General features: G+C 37.0%; 1 protein-coding gene across 2 annotated transcripts in view; it reads right to left on the reverse strand.

Moving 5' to 3' along the window:
• nup210 (nucleoporin 210) overlaps positions 1 to 17,500 on the reverse strand; it is a 131,079-nt gene that overhangs the window by 51,815 nt on the left and 61,764 nt on the right. For both annotated transcript variants that reach the window (XM_062052741.1, XM_062052742.1), the window contains exons 20-24: positions 6,841 to 6,942; positions 6,615 to 6,743; positions 3,377 to 3,504; positions 3,173 to 3,308; positions 3,048 to 3,110 (exon numbers count right to left, since the gene is read on the reverse strand). In XM_062052741.1, coding sequence (XP_061908725.1) covers positions 3,048 to 3,110; positions 3,173 to 3,308; positions 3,377 to 3,504; positions 6,615 to 6,743; positions 6,841 to 6,942 — 558 coding nt within the window. The remainder of the gene's footprint in view (positions 1 to 3,047; positions 3,111 to 3,172; positions 3,309 to 3,376; positions 3,505 to 6,614; positions 6,744 to 6,840; positions 6,943 to 17,500) is intronic.

A 17,500-nucleotide genomic window follows, 5' to 3' on the forward strand; every position in this document is an offset into this window, starting at 1 on the left:
CGCTAGCTGGCTAGCCATGTCTTAAAGCATCACTTCCTGAGGGTGTTTCAGTGTTATAATTTCACTTTTATCTTAGTTTTTAAACCAAAATGCATCCATTCTCCCTTTTCTGTCTACACACCGTCTTTGCTTGTAAGTACTCCGTGATTGAGCACTGGTACTTTTTAGAGGCGGTATAGTACCGAATATGATTTATTAGTATCGCGCTACTACACTAGTACCGGTAAACCGTACAACCCTTATATATACATATGTATATATTGGCAAATGCCTGTATTTACATGCTTAACAATGCATGTGATCAAGTACTATGATTTTGACAGAGGACTCGAGAGTCCTTTCTTGTGTTTCTTTATCTCAAGATCGATTTCTTTTTTTTCTTTTCTCTATTTGACATGTACAAAGTGAGCGTGGAAAGGGTAGGCATAATAAGCTTTTAGCTTCAGCCTATATCTTTCTGGTCAGGAAATGTAAACCGATACTTTTATTTATTTATCTGCTATGCACTTGAAGTGTACTGTTTATATGAACTGATGACCAAATAAAAAAAATACAAATAAAGGAGGCCGATAAGTGATATTTGGAGGCGATATTCATTTACAGTAAAAGTTATATAAACATGAATATTATATGGAAGTAGACATCTGGAAAAGGCTTTAAGGTGTTTTTTTAACAATATTTTGTAGAAAAGGTGGGACCAGTGGCTTATTCATCTCTGTCGCGTTATTTGATTGAGTAACAGAACATGAAACTTAGTAGCCAAAACACATAACGGGACCGGAAAGACGCCATGATAGCAGGAAAAAGATTGGATTCACTGGTAAATATTGAAAGTTTTGACAGGTAAGCAGAGGAGACGTACTGCAGACGACCATCATTGCAGGAGGGATACAAAAGGGCCGTGGACCGGAGAAGAATTCTCACAAGAACTCTAATAAATGCTATGTCAGATATTAAAACATATTTGGAGATAATTATTGCCAATGAAGGTAATTTTTATTCTTAAAAATGGGCTAGGGTCTCAGCAGTCTACTTCGCTAATTATCAAGATTTTAAACCCTAAATACTGGTATTGTGTGTGTATTAGGGCTGCAACAACTAATCGATTAAATTGATTAAAATCGATTATTAAAATAGTTGCCGATTAATTTAGTCATCGATTCGTTGGATCTATGCTATGCACATGCGCAGAGGTATTTTTTCAAATTTTTTTTTTTTTTTTAATAAACCTTTATTTATAAACTGCAACATTTACAAACAGCTGAGAAACAATAATCAAAATAAGTATGGTACCAGTATGCTGTTTTTTTTTCAATAAAATACTGGATAGGATAGAAATGTAGTTTGTCTCTACTACCCGATTATTAATCGATTAATCGAAGTAATAATCGACAGATTAATCGATTATCAAATTAATCGTTAGTTGCAGCCCTAGTGTGTATGTATCCTTTCTGCTGATGTAGTTGTAGTTCCGTTGTAAAAAAATACAATAAAAAAAAGGCCGATACCAAGGTCTACAGGATATTTTCAAATGTAAAATACCCCTTGAAAGTAAGACTGTTCTTTGGACATGTACCTCAGGATTGGCTGAAAAAAGAGAAACACTTCATGAATATCCTACTAGTGGCTTGTAAAAAGACCATTACCAGGAAATGGATGTTAGAGGAGAGCCCAACTTTGAAGATATGGATGGAAATCACAATGGACATTTATAAAAATGGAGAGGATGACGGCTTTTATTAATTATAAATTGGAGAAATGTACTTCATACTGGGAAAACTGGGTCAGTTGTGTCACACCCCATAAGCCTGATTTTATTTTCTCGAATTAGTGATTGAACTGTTTAAAAAAAGATTACTCCCTATATGTTTAGTTTTTTTCTATTTATTTATTTACTATCTGTTATATTCCCATATTTTTTAATAGTTTTTTGTATTTATTTGTTATAATGGGCCTGCTGCAATGCAAGCAGCCCATATAATTACTGCTCATACTTCAAACTTTATTATAGGCCAACGAACCCCTACATATGTTACACTGTCGGAGAGGTCTTGTTCGCGCCAATGGGGGTACTTTAAGTTCGGAAAATTTCGAGTTACCATGGCGCCGCTATTCCGAAAACTAATTGCTATGGGCCCATTGAATAGGTACGCAACCGTTATAATGGCGAACATTTTCCAGCAGAAGGCTCCAACCTGCGAGATTACCTCCTCCTGTAGCTCAGCCATACTTTCACTTGGCTCGGTGCTTAACGTCTCATTTTGTTCACAAACTTGTCTACTTTAACCCTGGTTTTGACGTCCAATGTTTGGTTTTGGCTGGATGGCCATCGGAAGGAGGTGAGCGCCATCGGGGTTTTTCCATTAAAGCGGATGGCGTCCACTCTAATTTACTAGAGCAGGGAAGCCCCGAAAATGTGCTTTTTTTTGGTGAACAACCTGTCCTCACGGCCACATCTTTTATCCCACTGTCATGTGTTTCGGCGAAAACGTTGACACACATGTCCTCTCTCAGAAAATGTCACTTTTATGAAGGTCATGTGTCCCATTTGGCTTCTGTTGGCCCTCAAAGCCAAGAAAGTCAGCTAAATCTCCCATTGACTCCATTCTAGTTATTATTATTACTTTGGTTTGTTTTTTTGCTGTTTTTCTCTCTCTTTTTTTCTTTTGGGGGGAGGGGTGGCATCGTTGGGATAGAAACAAAACAATTTTGACATTTAGGGCAGACAATAGATCTATGATGTATGCAAATATGATGTAATGGATAGGAATGTCTGATGCTGGATGTCACTAAAAAACTATTAAAAGGATTGATAGACATCAAAATGCCAAATATGGGCGTGCCAATAACCTCTCTTATTAGCCAACTTTAGATGGCTTCCTGATTAGATGGCAGTGCTTTTTAACGAGAGCAACAGTGCAGTTCAAGAGGACAACACAGTCTTCCAGAACAACTCTGGCAAAGGTCCCTCTTGGAAGACTGACTGTGGAGCACTGCTGCCAGCACATCATTAGCACACACACACGCACACACACACACACACACACCTGCATCATTGCGCCGATCAGCAGAGTCATTTTCCTGGGGATGAGCTTGAACGGAGGAAACACCTGGTAGGGGAAGGATAGTTTAAGTGACAGTGGCCATGATGACTCTCACAAATGAACGATACCTCGATCTGTTGAGGAGCAGATGAAATCTTCCTGTCGGTGGTATCCACGACGACTGCAGACAAAGTGGTCTGGCCCACAGAAACACCTTTCACCAGGAACACTGCGGTGTCATGTTCTGTGGACTCTGCTACTGGGCTACAGAAGAAAACACATGCAGCTTTACTGCTTCTCATCGACAACGACCGAGGCATCATGGGACTTACGTTAACCAAACTATCGCAGAAGCTGCCTTGACTTTCAACTTCATGAACTGGAAATAGCTGGCTGGGAACGGCCTCTTGTGGTCATCCAACACTCTGACGTAGCATCTGACTGATTTACCAATCTCCACCTGTAGATGAGACACACCAGTGATTATTTGAACTTAATGAAAAAGACTGAAAATAAGCCTGGGGGTCCTCACAATAATGTCTAATTGAATGCCAAAAATGTTATGACAGACCTCCTTATAAATCGGAATGGATTTTTTTTACTGAATGCGACCATCACTGCACATCATAATGGCAGCTAAAGCTTCCATCTTAAAGATCGGAAAACATTTTTGGGGAATGTCCGAGGGGGCCAGATTGAAAAGCCTAACAGGCCGCATGCGGCTCCCGGACCTTAATTTGCCCAGGTCTGGTCTATACTGTAGCAAAAGTCATCACGTCTGCCACAATCACGTGTGTTCTTAAATGTGTATTCCACATCTTCCATGTCGAGAGCAGTTTTGATTTAGGCTTATATGGTAAACAACTCAAATGAATGTGTTGTTTTAACCAGACGCGTTCATTTGTCCAAATGTGGCCAAGAAGATACATTGTGCAGTGTTTCCCATAAACTGCCAAGATACCTGTGGCGGTGGGGGTGTGGCTATGGGCGTGGTCACCATGGCATCATCGAGTAATTTGCATAATTTACTACAATGATATGATTTTCTCTAAAAAGGCTAAAAAAATGTATACTTACTAATTAATAATAACAGTTTTGTTTTAAACGTCCATCCATCCATCCATTTTACAATATAATTACAACACATTATGTACATATTTATATACAGATTTGAACAATAAGTTATTCACTGAAATATATTTATTTAATTGTGGTTTTTACAAAAAATATATCTTAAAAAATATAAAAGCTAAAATGTCTCTTAAAGCTCTGCCCCTTTAATTAGTGCATACTAAATAATTTAACTTTAGCCTACTACTACAAACATATTATTTACCAGCAACATAAAGTGAAACAGAGGCAGAGGTGTCCTACCACAGTCAGTGACAAATAAACAGAAAACAGTAGTGGTCAAATACAAATAAGGCAGCAAGAGAAGTATCCTACACTTCTCTTTTGTAAAGTAAATCTGAACAGCCTATATGGGCATCTACATCAACTATATAATTTGCCTGAGAAGCTGGACAACACAAAAAATGTAAAAAAATAATAATTTTTTTATTTTATTTTTATTTTTTATTTGTGGCGGACGTAATTCTTTCGTGGCGGGCCGCCACAAATAAATACATGTGTGGGAAACACTGTTGTGGGTTTCCTGGACGTGGTCTACATCGCTTAAAGAAACATCTAAGGAAAAGAATCCCTCTGCCATCTTCCACTAGTTTTTTTAATTTATATATATATATATATATATATATATATATATATATATATATATATATATAATATGTAATATATAATAATAATCACCTGCTTGAATATTAACTCTTATCTTCTCCGACCGACTCTCTCATTGTCATTTTCGATGACTCGCCCTATTTTGCCTCTGATTGGCCTGTCCGTAATGTTCTGCCCTAATCTTAACCAATCGAGACTCATCATAGTAAACCGACCAACCAATCATGGATGTTCTTATACGTAAAGCAACCAATCATCATTGATGTTTCCCATATATTGTGTCCCCTGCCTTTGGAATTGTTTCGCTACGTAGCTTCGATTTTTAAGTTAATCATTTTTAATGGAAAACCCTAGCTTTTACCACTGGATGATCAAAAACCTTACCCATTACGGGAAAACCGTAGTTGTTGGCAAGTATGGCAAAGAGACGGATCAAGATTTTAACACACCGTAGGTCGGAAAAAACGAAGAAAAACAGAAAATATTTGTTTACCGTATTTTTCGGACTACAAGGCGCACTTAAAATCATTTAATTTTATCAAAAATCGACGGTGCGCCTTATAACCCGGTGCGTCTAATGTATGGAATAATTCTGGTTGTGCTTACCGACCTTGAAGCAATTTTATTTGGCACATGGTGTAATGACAAGTGTGAACAGTAGATGGTAGTCACACATAAGAGATACGTGTAGACTGCAATATGACGCCAGTTAAGAACACGAAAACTTTAAATGTTACACACGGCCCTCAATAAACTTTCAAAATGTGTTAGTACGACTTTGAAGCCGCACCACTTGATGGATTGTCGGCGCATTACGGCTACCGTAGTCAGAAGTACGAGTATTATTATGTTGTGTGTATAATGGCACCCATTAGCGAACATATTATCTGGCGTTTTGTTTTGCAATACTATGCAAAAGCAACTTTTCTTACCTTCTGGTACTTGCTGATCTGTTTTTGGGATCTGCATAAGTCCTGAAAATTTGCGCAAGTCCGCCACTGTAGTCCGTGCGGCACCGTAGTCGATAAGCTTCTTCTTTTTCACTATCCTCTTGTTATGGGGAATTTCCAGTATAAAGTAGAGTAAAGTTCTTACTTATACCTGTCAGTAGACTCACTATGAAAGTGCTAAAAACTACCAGTGTAGTGGGTTTACATAATTCACCCACGGACGGTTTTTCACGGGAAATATTTCCGGCGTTGTTGTTGCACTAGTTGCACGGATGAGGAGATGCTGCGCCGTTGTTGATTTAATTAAAGTCTGAATGTCATTAAAACAGCTACATCTTTTGACATTCCTTCGACTCCCGTCCTGGCACGCTACACCGCTACAACAAAGATGACGGGGAGAAGACGCTGTCGAAGGTGAGCCACGTAAATAAGACAGACCCCAAAACGGCGCATCCTAAAGGGACTGCCAGAAAGCGACTTGAAGATGGTCTGTAAAACATAACCTATGCAACATTTTGACCAAAGAACCACCATCACATGTTATGTAGACCACAAGGAAGTGTTTTAAATTTTGAAAGAAATCCTAATATGACCCTTACTGCGCCTTATAATCCGGTGCGCCTTATATATGAAAATAGACCTGAAAAGACCCGCTCGTCGGAAAATAAGTTTTTTTTTGCAGAGATAAAAAAGACAGATTTCTGACTATAGACGGAAAGAATCACATCCCTGCAGGACAGTCACCATTTTGGGCCAAGGATGTTAAGCCCCAGCACAGAGCAAACACACTCGGTGCTGGAGTGTCAGCGAGGCACGTATGGAATGAGCGTTACAGATAACACAGTGGCAAGTGAGACCAGGGATTACCGGACTGGAAACTGACCTTGTCCACCACTCTCAGGTTCACCTCCAGGATGTCGGAAACATGGACGCTGGCTGCGACTGCTGACGGGGATGCCAGACACAGGTCATGAACCATCACTTGCACCTCTCCTGGGTGAAGTGGAGCAACCTGAGGACACAAAGGAATCCAGCAGGGATGTTATCATTGGAAGCAACGTGGATGACTGAGAACAGTCAAATATACAATATTTCATTCCAGACATTACCTGAGCTGTTCTCTGGGCCTCATGGAATGCCACATCTGCAATCCCTTTAACGCTGCTATTCAGGAAAAAGTGGCCTGAACCTTCTCGCAAGGCCAAGCTAGCCTGCAAGAAACAAAATCAAATTAAAGGCTCAACATTGTAATGACTCTGAAAATGTTTTATTGTGTGGATGCTCTAAAATTCATGTATTTATTGTGTGAATGCGCCAAAGTATTCACTCATATGGTTTTCCACACCAAAATGTATCTATTTATTATTCTTCGACTTATTATTCTTCTCCAGATTTTGGCGCGCCCTACCTTCCACATTTTCCATCCGATTCAAACCGTTCCAACTTCAAACTGTTCAGCCTATTCGAGAATCGCGGGCTCTCCCTTGACAAAATCCAAAAATTCACAGATTTCCCAGAATTCCAGGTTTTCTGGGACATTTTTTTCATTCAAAATTAATTGGCCATTTTTCAAACTTCCACCATTTCCACATTTTTCAACCAATTCAAACCATTCTACCGTACATTCAAACTATTAATTTTTTCAAGTTAAAAAAAATTCCTGGAATTCCTAGAATTCTCGTTTTTTCGAACCCTTTTTTCACCCTTTTTTCTGTCGACTACTCCTTCCACATTTTTCAACTCACTTCAACCGTTCCACCGTCAAATCATTTCTCTTAATCAGGACAAAAAAACAAAGTTGTTTTTTGAACTGGAAAAATTCCCGGTGTTCCAGGAATTCTGTAATACCATTTCTCAATTAAAAATTTTACTACGTCAACATTTCTTGACCCATTTGAAAAATTCCAACACCAACAATTTAAACTCATTCAGAAAATTCCCTTTTTTTATGCATTTTTCAAAAAATTCCCTCTTTTCCCGAAATTCCCATTGAAATGTATGGGACATTTTTCGAAGTACCACAACTCCCACATGTTTTATCCGAATCAAACCGTTCCAACTTCAAAATATTCAGCCTTTTTAGGAATTGAGTGCTCGTTTTCAACAATTGTAAAAAAAATTCCCTGATTTCCTAGAATTCTCGGTTTTTAGGACATTTTCCCCATTCAAAATGAATTTACCATTTTTCACATTTCCACAATTGCCACATTTTTCAACCTATTCAAACCATTCCACCTTTAACACATTCAACTCATCCTTGACATTCAAACTAACACTTTCCCAAGTTACAAACCAAATTCCGGTTTTCCTGGAAATTCAAATTCTTCAACATTCAAACTATTCCACCTTAAACATATTCCACTCATCCTGCACATTCAAACTATATTTTTTTAAAGTTCCAAAAAATTCCAGGAATTCCCAGAATTCCATTTTTTTTTCGAACCCTTTTTTCACCCTTTTTTCTGTCGACTACTCCTTCCACATTTTTTAAACCTCTTCAACCGTTCCACCGTCACATCATTCCTCTTAATCAGGACAAAAAAACAAGTTGTTTTTGGTATTACAGGAATTCCGTAATACCATTTCTCAATAAAAAATGTTACTATTTCAACATTTCTCGACCGATTGGAAAAATTCCAACACCAACAATTCAAAAAATTCAAATTTTTTTTGCATTTTTCAAAAAATTCTCTTTTCCCGAAATTCCCATTGAAATGTATGGGACATTTTTCAAAGTACCACAACTCCCACATGTTTTATCTGAGTCAAACCGTTCCAACTTCAAAATATTCAACCTTTTCAGGAATTGTGTGTTCTTTTTCAACAATTGTAAAAAAAAAAATAAAATCCCTGATTTCCTAGAATTCTCAGTTTTTAGGGACATTTTCCCCGTTAAAAATGAATAATCCATTTTTCACACTTCCCACATTTTTCAACCGATTCAAACCATTCCACCTTCAACTCATCCTGGACATTCAACTATTTAAACTCATTCAGAACATTCACATTTTTTTGCATTTTCCAAAAAATTCCCAAAATTCCCATGAAATTCCCATTGAAATGTATGGGACATTTTTCAAAGTACCACAGCTCCCACATGTTTTATCCGATTCAAACCCTTCCAACTCCAACATATTCAACCTGTTCAAAATTGTGTGCTCTTTTAACAATTTTAAAAAATTCCAGGATTTCTAAGAATTCCCAGTTTTCAGGGACATTTTCGTAATTCAACATTTTTCACACTTCCACAATTCCCACATTTTTCAACCTATTCAAACCATTCTACCATCAACACATTCAACTCATTCAAACTATCATGTTTTCCAAATTCTACAAATTTCCAGGATTTCCAGTTTTTTTCTAACCCTATTTTCAACCTTTTTCGTTTCAATCAATCAATCAATGTTTATTTATATAGCCCTAAATCACAAATGTCTCAAAGGGCTGCACAAGCCACAACAACATCCTACTCCTTCCTTTTTTTCCCATTCTATTTAAACTGTTCCACTGTCAAAACATTTTTCATAGGATAAAAAAAACGAAGTTGGTTTAGGAACTTGAAACATTCCCGGGTTTCCCAAAATTCCAGGAATTCAATAATACAATTTCTCAATTAAAAAACTGTTACTACTTCAACATTTCTTGACCGATTTAAACAATTCCGACACCAACCAATTCAGCTCATTCATGCTATTACATTTTTTTATTTTTAAAACAATTTTTTTAAATTCCCAGGAAGTTCCCATTGAAATCATTGGGACATTTTTCCAAGTTGCACATTCCCCACATTTGTCAACCTTTTCAAAGCATTCCAACATCAACACATTCCAATCATCCTCGACATTCAAACTAACACTTTCCCAAGTTCCAAACCAAATTCCAGTTTTCCTGGAAATTCAAATGCTTCAACATTCAAACTATTCTTACATTCATACTACATTCTGTCAGCATTTCAGTTCAACTTCAGCATTGGAGCATTCACACACAATTCCTTCAGGAATTGCCTCATCTAGTTTACTTTGGTTTACAAAGAAAGTAACATTTGACATGTTCAACTACAATAAATGCAGTGTCCCAAAAAGTATTTCCCCTCAAAACTGTTATTTTTATAGCCTCAATTGATGGAAAAAAAACACCTCCTATTGGCCGCTATTTATCAAGTATTTTTACTTTAAAAACGGTTTAAAAAACACCATACGAGAGTTTTGTAATGCTGTCTTTTAATGGACTTATTTACTTGGTTTAAGGCATTTTGAGTAATAATATATCATCTCATGTTGTGACTATACTATTATAATACCGTACATAAATGATGCAGGTTTGATTTTTCATGTTTATTCATACTGTTTTGGTAATGTATTTAGATGTCATTTGTCATTTTAATGGTGGACCCCAGGGAGCTGGAGAGGATGCTAATGGGACCCAAATGAACAAAAAACTGGAGTTCATCTGCATATCTGAGTATGCGCTGCGAGGCACGTCAAAGGGAACTTATGTGCACCGAAATCCTTGTATTAGCTGTCCTTTAACCCTGACACCTGCTGAACATGTCGCCATTACGAACAGCCGTTACACCGAGGGGCCCCGCTGGGAAGAGTCGGAGGGTCAAACACGCTCCAATTAAGTCTTTCCTTCTTTTTTTAAACACATTTAAGGGGCAAGGCTGAGCTGGAGCTTATCCCGTATTGATCGCTTAACCCATGTGCAGTAAAAGTTATTTAAACATGAATATTATGTCAGAAGACATCTAGAAAGACTTTAAAGTTGTTTTTTTAACATTATTTTGTAGGAAAGGTGGGACCGGTAGTAACATAATGTTTGATGTTGTGTTTAATTTATCAACAAAAAACATCAAACGCCTTTATCATGTGTGTCAAAGAGGAGCATCAACATTTTATTTCTAAATATAGAACATCTCCTGGGAAAATTGGTCAAAATATGACATTTCTCTACATCACACTAACTCATCTACTCCATTTGATACACTTGTATAACACTTTATTGATTTAATACATTGTAAGGTTTCCTCGTGAGGAACCCTGAAATAGTTAACTTCACATAGATTATAGTTGAGACATTTTTCAAGATGGCTGGCATCATTTCTTCCTGGATGTTACAGGGAGTATGACAATGTGTGAGCTGCTGCCTCACCTTCTTTACTTATTTATGAATCATATTTGACAATATATTTACATTTATATTACATTTTTGTCAGAGACATCTTTTCTGTTGTCCTCATGTCCGTCCATCTCTGTCGCGTTATTTGATTGAATCACGGAACATGAAACTGGTGGCGCTCCTTTAATGAGTCACGCTATGGGTGTTGTGGACACGTTTCCCCAAAAATATTGAAAGTTGTGAAAGGTGTGCAGAGGAGATGTACAAACCCCGTTTCCATATGAGTTGGGAAATTGTGTTAGATGTAAATAGAAACGGAATACAATGATTTGCAAATCCTTTTCAACTCATATTCAATTGAATGCACTACAAAGACAAGATATTTGATGTTCAAACTCATAAACTTTTTTTTTTTTTTCAAATAACTTAGAATTTCATGGCTGCAACACGTGCCAAAGTAGTTGGGAAAGGGCATGTTCACCACTGTGTTACATCACCTTTTCTTTTAACAACACTCAAACGATTGGGAACTGAGGAAACTAATTGTTGAAGCTTTGAAAGTGGAATTCTTTCCCGTTCTTGTTTTATGTAGAGCTTCAGTCGTTCCGCTGTCGTATTTTACGCTTCATATTGCGCCACACATTTTCGATGGGAGACAGGTCTGGACTGCAGGTGGGCCAGGAAAGTACCCGCACTCTTTTTTTACGAAGCCACGCTGTTGTAACACGTGCTGAATGTGGCTTGGCATTGTCTTGCTGAAATAAGCAGGGGCGTCCATGAAAAAGACGGCGCTTAGATGGCAGCATATGTTGTTCCAAAACCTGTATGTACCTTTCAGCATTAATGGTGCCTTCACAGATGTGTAAGTTACCCATGCCTTCGGCACTAATACACCCCCATACCATAACAGATGCTGGCTTTTGAACTTTGCGTCGATAACAGTCTGGATGGTTCGCTTCCCCTTCGGTCCGGATGACACGATGTCGAATATTTCCAAAAACAATTTGAAATGTGGACTCGTCAGACCACAGAACACTTTTCCACTTTGCATCAGTCCATCTTAGATGATTTCGGGCCCAGAGAAGCCGGCGGCGTTTCTGGATGTTGTTGATAAATGGCTTTCGCTTTGCATAGGAGAGTTTTAACTTGCACTTACAGATGTAGCGACAAACTGTATTTAGTGACAGTGGTTTTCTGAAGTGTTCCTGAGCCCATGTGGTGATATCCTTTAGAGATTGATGTCGGTTTTTGATACAGTGCCGTCTGAAGGATCGAAGGTCACGGTCATTCAATGTTGGTTTCCGGCCATGCCGCTTACGTGGAGTGATTTCTCCAGATTCTCTGAACCTTTTGATGATATTATGGACCGTAGATGTTGAAATCCCTACATTTCCTGCAATTGCACTTTGGGAAACGTTGTTCTTAAACTGTTTGACTATTTGCTCACGCAGTTGTGGACAAAGGGGTGTATCTCGCCCCATCCTTTCTTGTGAAAGACTGAGCATTTTTTTGGAAGCTGTTTTTATACCCAATCATGGCACCCACCTGTTCCAAATTCCCCTGTTCACCTGTGTGATGTTCCAAATAAGTGTTTGATGAGCATTCCTCAACTTTATCAGTATTTATTGCCACCTTTCCCAACTTCTTTGTCACGTGTTGCTGGCTTCAAATTCTAAAGTTAATGATTATTTGCAAAAAAAAAAATGTTTATCAGTTTGAACATCAAATATGTTGTCTTTGTAGCATATTCAACTGAATATGGGTTGAAAATGATTTGCAAACCATTGTATTCCGTTTATATTTACATCTAACACAATTTCCCAACTCATATGGAAACGTGGTTTGTACTTTAGGCCAGGGGTCCCCAACCTTTTTTGCACCACGGACCGGTTGAATGTAGGCATTATTTTAAGGGACCGGCTTTCCATTTGTGGCAGATAAATACAGCAAAAAGAAATGCATGAAAAACACAACTCACTATAACGCTGAATTAGTGGGAGACCTGGGCTTGTTTCTTTGCAATGAGATCTGCAGATGGAAATTAGACTTTGGCTACAATATTTCACATTTACATGTTATAAATTGATTAATGTGCATTGTATCATGCCACAAAGTTATAACAAATGGCAACTTCCTATGAGTGGTTTTATTGTACATCTATAGAGAAGCTTATTGGTGAATCCAGTGGGATAGGCGAAAGTTAAGTCGGAGAAAATGCAGTCGTTTTTAAATTATTTAATGTTTTTGTGCGGCCCTGTAGCAAATGCATCACAGACAGGTACCGGTCCCTGGACTGGTGGTTGTGGACCACTGTTCTAGGCGACCAGCACGGCAATAGAATATAAGATCGCTGCATGAGTGCCGTAGTGAACAAAGCTGAGCAGACCAAATTACAATTCCATAAAGCATATTTGGGGAAAATTAGGGCTGTGAATCTTTGGGCACAACACGATTCGGTTCTTGGTGGTAATGATTCAGAATTGACTCTCGATTCAAACTCAATACTTTTTTAATAACAATGGGTGCCAGTTCTATGATTAACCACATTCCTCCATAAAATAGATAAACAGCTCTGATCAAATTCTATATTACTTAAAAGAAAACTGGTTTTGTTTATAAAAATTCTACCCAAATATTTATTAAATTCAAATACAAATAAGGCAACAAGAGAAGTATCCCACACTTCTCTTTTCTAAAGTAAATGTGTTCAGCAGATATAGATCATCTACATCAACAATATGATTTGACTAAGTCAGAGGTCGGCACCCCGCGGCTCCGGAGCCGCATGCGGCTCTTTGATCACTCGGATGCGGCTCAGCTTGTCACGGCCAGGGCGCATTCCAATGCGCCCTCATCCTTGCGCTCTGCTTGTCAAACCTCGGGACACGCCCACGGCCGCGCACAAGCTTTATTCTCTCTCTCTCTCCTCTCTCTGCCCCTCTCTCTCTCTCTCTCTGCCCCTCTCACTCTCTGCCCCTCTCGCTCTCTCTCTCTCTCTCTTTCTGCCCCTCTCTCTCTCTCTCTCTCTCTCTGCTTCTCTCTGCGCAATACAACATAAACCATTGGCCAACCAAAAAGTAACCACAGAACACTACCGTATTTCCTTGAATAGCCGCAGGGGCGCTAATTAATTTAAAACCTCCTGTCACTCCGGCGTTTACCGGAAGCCTGCGGGATGGCCGTGCATGCGCTAATTATTTTAAAACCTCTTCTTACTCCGGCGTTTACCAAAAGGAATGCGGTAAATTTAGGCGTGCCCTTTGAGTGTGATGTAAGCATACCATCATGAAAAGCACATTTAATAAAAAAAACGTTATTATGGTCTTACCTGTACTTATAAATGGAGTCCATTTGCAGCTCCTTCTGACCAAAAGCATCGATAACTTGTTTATAGAAGTCTTCCTTATTTTCTTTCTTCAGTTTTAAAAGTCTCTCTGTCTCGATGGAGATATTCTTTTAATTATTACCTCCTGCTTCGATTGAAAGTCCAGTTTAGAAAACTGTTTTATTTTAGATACCGGTATGTAATCCTCCATGTTAAAAGTTCAGGCAAGAGGAAAAAAAAGACGATCTGTTGCTGCGTGTTGTCACTTCTTCTGCAGTACCGGAAGTCGCAAGAAGGATCACTAGCGCCCTCTACCACCAGGAGGCGGGAGTCATTTAATGACTCATACCGTATTTGACACACGCAGCTACGGTATATTAATAAAACATAGCTGCTTACTGTTCTTTTTAGCATACCGTACCGGTATTCAATAGCTTGGACTTTAAATCCTACTGAATAACTCTATCTTTTTTCCTTTGTGCGATTGCAAACTACTGAAATCAGCTTCCTCCATTTTGAAAATGAGGACAGGTAAATCGTCACTCGTGACGTAATGAATTTGACCCGGCGGAAGTTCTAGACATATGCTAAATATTTTGCGAAACGAGTTTGACCCGGCGAAAATTATAGACATGCGATAATAAAATTAATATTTTGCGAAACGAATTTGATCCGGCGTTAATAATGAACCGGCGATAAGGCCAAGCATGCGTTAATTATTTTGAGAAACGAGTTTGACCCGGCAGTAATTCTAGACGTGCGAATACTATATTCCCTGCGCCAATTCAAGGAAATACGGTATACATGATAGTGTTCTGTGGTTACTTTTTGGTTGGCCAAGCGGACGTGACGACAGGCTGTCCTCACTCAAGTCCACACGGACCTGGAGGGGGCGTGCCTTAAGTCCGGCTGGAAATCGGGAGAAATTCGGGAGAATGGTTGTCCCGGGAGATTTTCAGGAGATACACTGAAATTCGGGAGGGTTGGCAAGTATGAACATCGCACACGCCTCACAGATGAGAGCTTACAATCCTGTGTGAAATAAAGGTGACGTCATACAGTCCTGATGTGGAGACGCTGTGCGCTGCGGTTCAGGAGCAGAAATCACATTGACCAAGTATGATAAATATGTTAATTTCCTATAATTTTGCATATATTCACATTTTTTAGCTCAGTTACAGCTCTTTTTATTACCAAATATGTGTTATATGTGTTTTATGTTGCACCAAGAAAAAATCCTAGTTTGTGAACCCGTTCTCAAACAATGGCAATAAAACTATTCTGATTCTGATTCTGATTTAATTGTTCAGTGAAATAGGCATTTTATTATTCAGGTTGGCAGCTGACTGCACGGCGCCAGTAAAAGGATGACGGCACAGAGAGATAGGACGGCATTTTTGGTTCTCTGCCAGTGGATAATTTAAGTTCGAACGTTTTGTTTTTTCATTGCTACAAGGAGGACTTAAATAGACATTAAGTATTTTACTTAACCTTCAACCCGACGTCTTTTTCGGAGTTAAAAAAGTTTTGTTGCATGCAGAAATTGTATTTCATTTTCTCTGCAGTCGTTCGTTGATTTCATAAATGTAACCCATAATAGTTTGTTTATACATAGCACAAAGCAAAAAAAACTTTATATGCAGTGTTATTTCATTTTAAATTTCAAAAGAGTTTTGTGGCTCCCATTGTTTTCTTTAATTTGTGAAACGGGTCAAAATGGCTCTTTGAGTGGTAAAGGTTGCCGACCCCTGGACTAAGTGGATGGACAGGACAGACTAAAAAATAATAATAATTGTAAAAATAGATTTTTGATTTTTATGAATCCATAAAGAATCGTTACAAATAAGAATAAGAAACGTGATTTAGTCAAAAATCTATTTTTTGAACACTCCTACTAAATATTGGTACCACATATGTATACATTGTATCTGATGATGTAGTTCTGTTGTAGTTAAAAAAAAAAGTTTTTTTAAAAATCGAGTTTTCATTTTTATAAATTGACTAACAATAGGTAAATAAAAATTGCAATTTATTCTAAATTGTATTTTTTGGACAGTCCTACTCAATATTGGTACAATATGTGTAAATATTGTATATCAAGACGTAGTTAAAAAAAATAATTAAAAAAAAAAATATTGAGTTTTAATTTTTATGAATCCATTAAGAATAGTTACAAAACATTTAATTTATTAGAAAATCTATTTTTTGGACAGCCCTACTAAATATTGGTATCATATTTGTATATATTGTATCTGATGATGTAGTTCTGTTGTAGCTGGAAAAAAATCAAGTTTTTAAAAAATCGATTTTTGATTTTTATGAATCAATTAATAGTTACAAATAAAAATTTCAATTTATTTGAAAATCAATTTTTTGGAGAGTCCTACTAAATATTGGTAGCATATGTGTATATTTTGTAACTGATGATGTAGTTGTGTTGTAGTTAAAAAAAAAAGTTTTTTTAAAAATCGAGTTTTCATTTTTATAAATCGACTAACAATAGGTAAATAAAAATTGCAATTTATTCTAAATTGTATTTTTTGGACAGTCCTACTCAATATTGGTACAATATATGTAAATATTGTATCTGAAGACGTAGTTAAAAAAAAATAAGTAAAAAAAAAAATATTGAGTTTTCATTTTTATGAATCCATTAAGAATAGTTACAAAACTTTTAATTTATTAGAAAATCTATTTTTTGGACAGCCCTACTAAATATTGGTATCATATTTGTATATATTGTATCTGATGATGTAGTTGAAAAACAAAAAAAAATGTAATCGATTTTCGATTTTTATGAATCAATTAAAAATAGTCACAAATAAAAATTAAAATTATTCAAAAATCTATTATTTGGACAGTCCTACTAAATATTGGTACAATATGTGCATATATTGTATCTGATGACGTAGTTAAAAAAAAAAGTTTTTTCTAAAAATCGAGTTTTAATTTTTATTAATCAATGAAGAATAGTTACAAATAAAACATTTAATTTATTTGAAAATCTATTTTTTGGACAGTCCTACTAAATATTGGTATCATATTTGTATATATTGTATCTGATTATGTAGTTCTGTTGTAGCTGAAAAAAATAAAGTTTAAAAAAAATCGATTTTTGATTTTTATGAATCAATTAATAGTTACAAATAAAAATTTCAATTTATTTGAAAATCACATTTTTGGAGAGTCCTACTAAATATTGGTAGCATATGTGTATATTTTGTAACTGATGATGTAGTAGTGTTGTAGTTAAAAAAAAAAGTTTTTTTAAAAATCGAGTTTTCATTTTTATAAATCGACTAACAATAGGTAAATAAAAATTGCAA

Source organism: Entelurus aequoreus, linkage group LG07 (assembly GCF_033978785.1).
Source record: "Entelurus aequoreus isolate RoL-2023_Sb linkage group LG07, RoL_Eaeq_v1.1, whole genome shotgun sequence".
NCBI lineage: Eukaryota > Metazoa > Chordata > Actinopteri > Syngnathiformes > Syngnathidae > Entelurus > Entelurus aequoreus.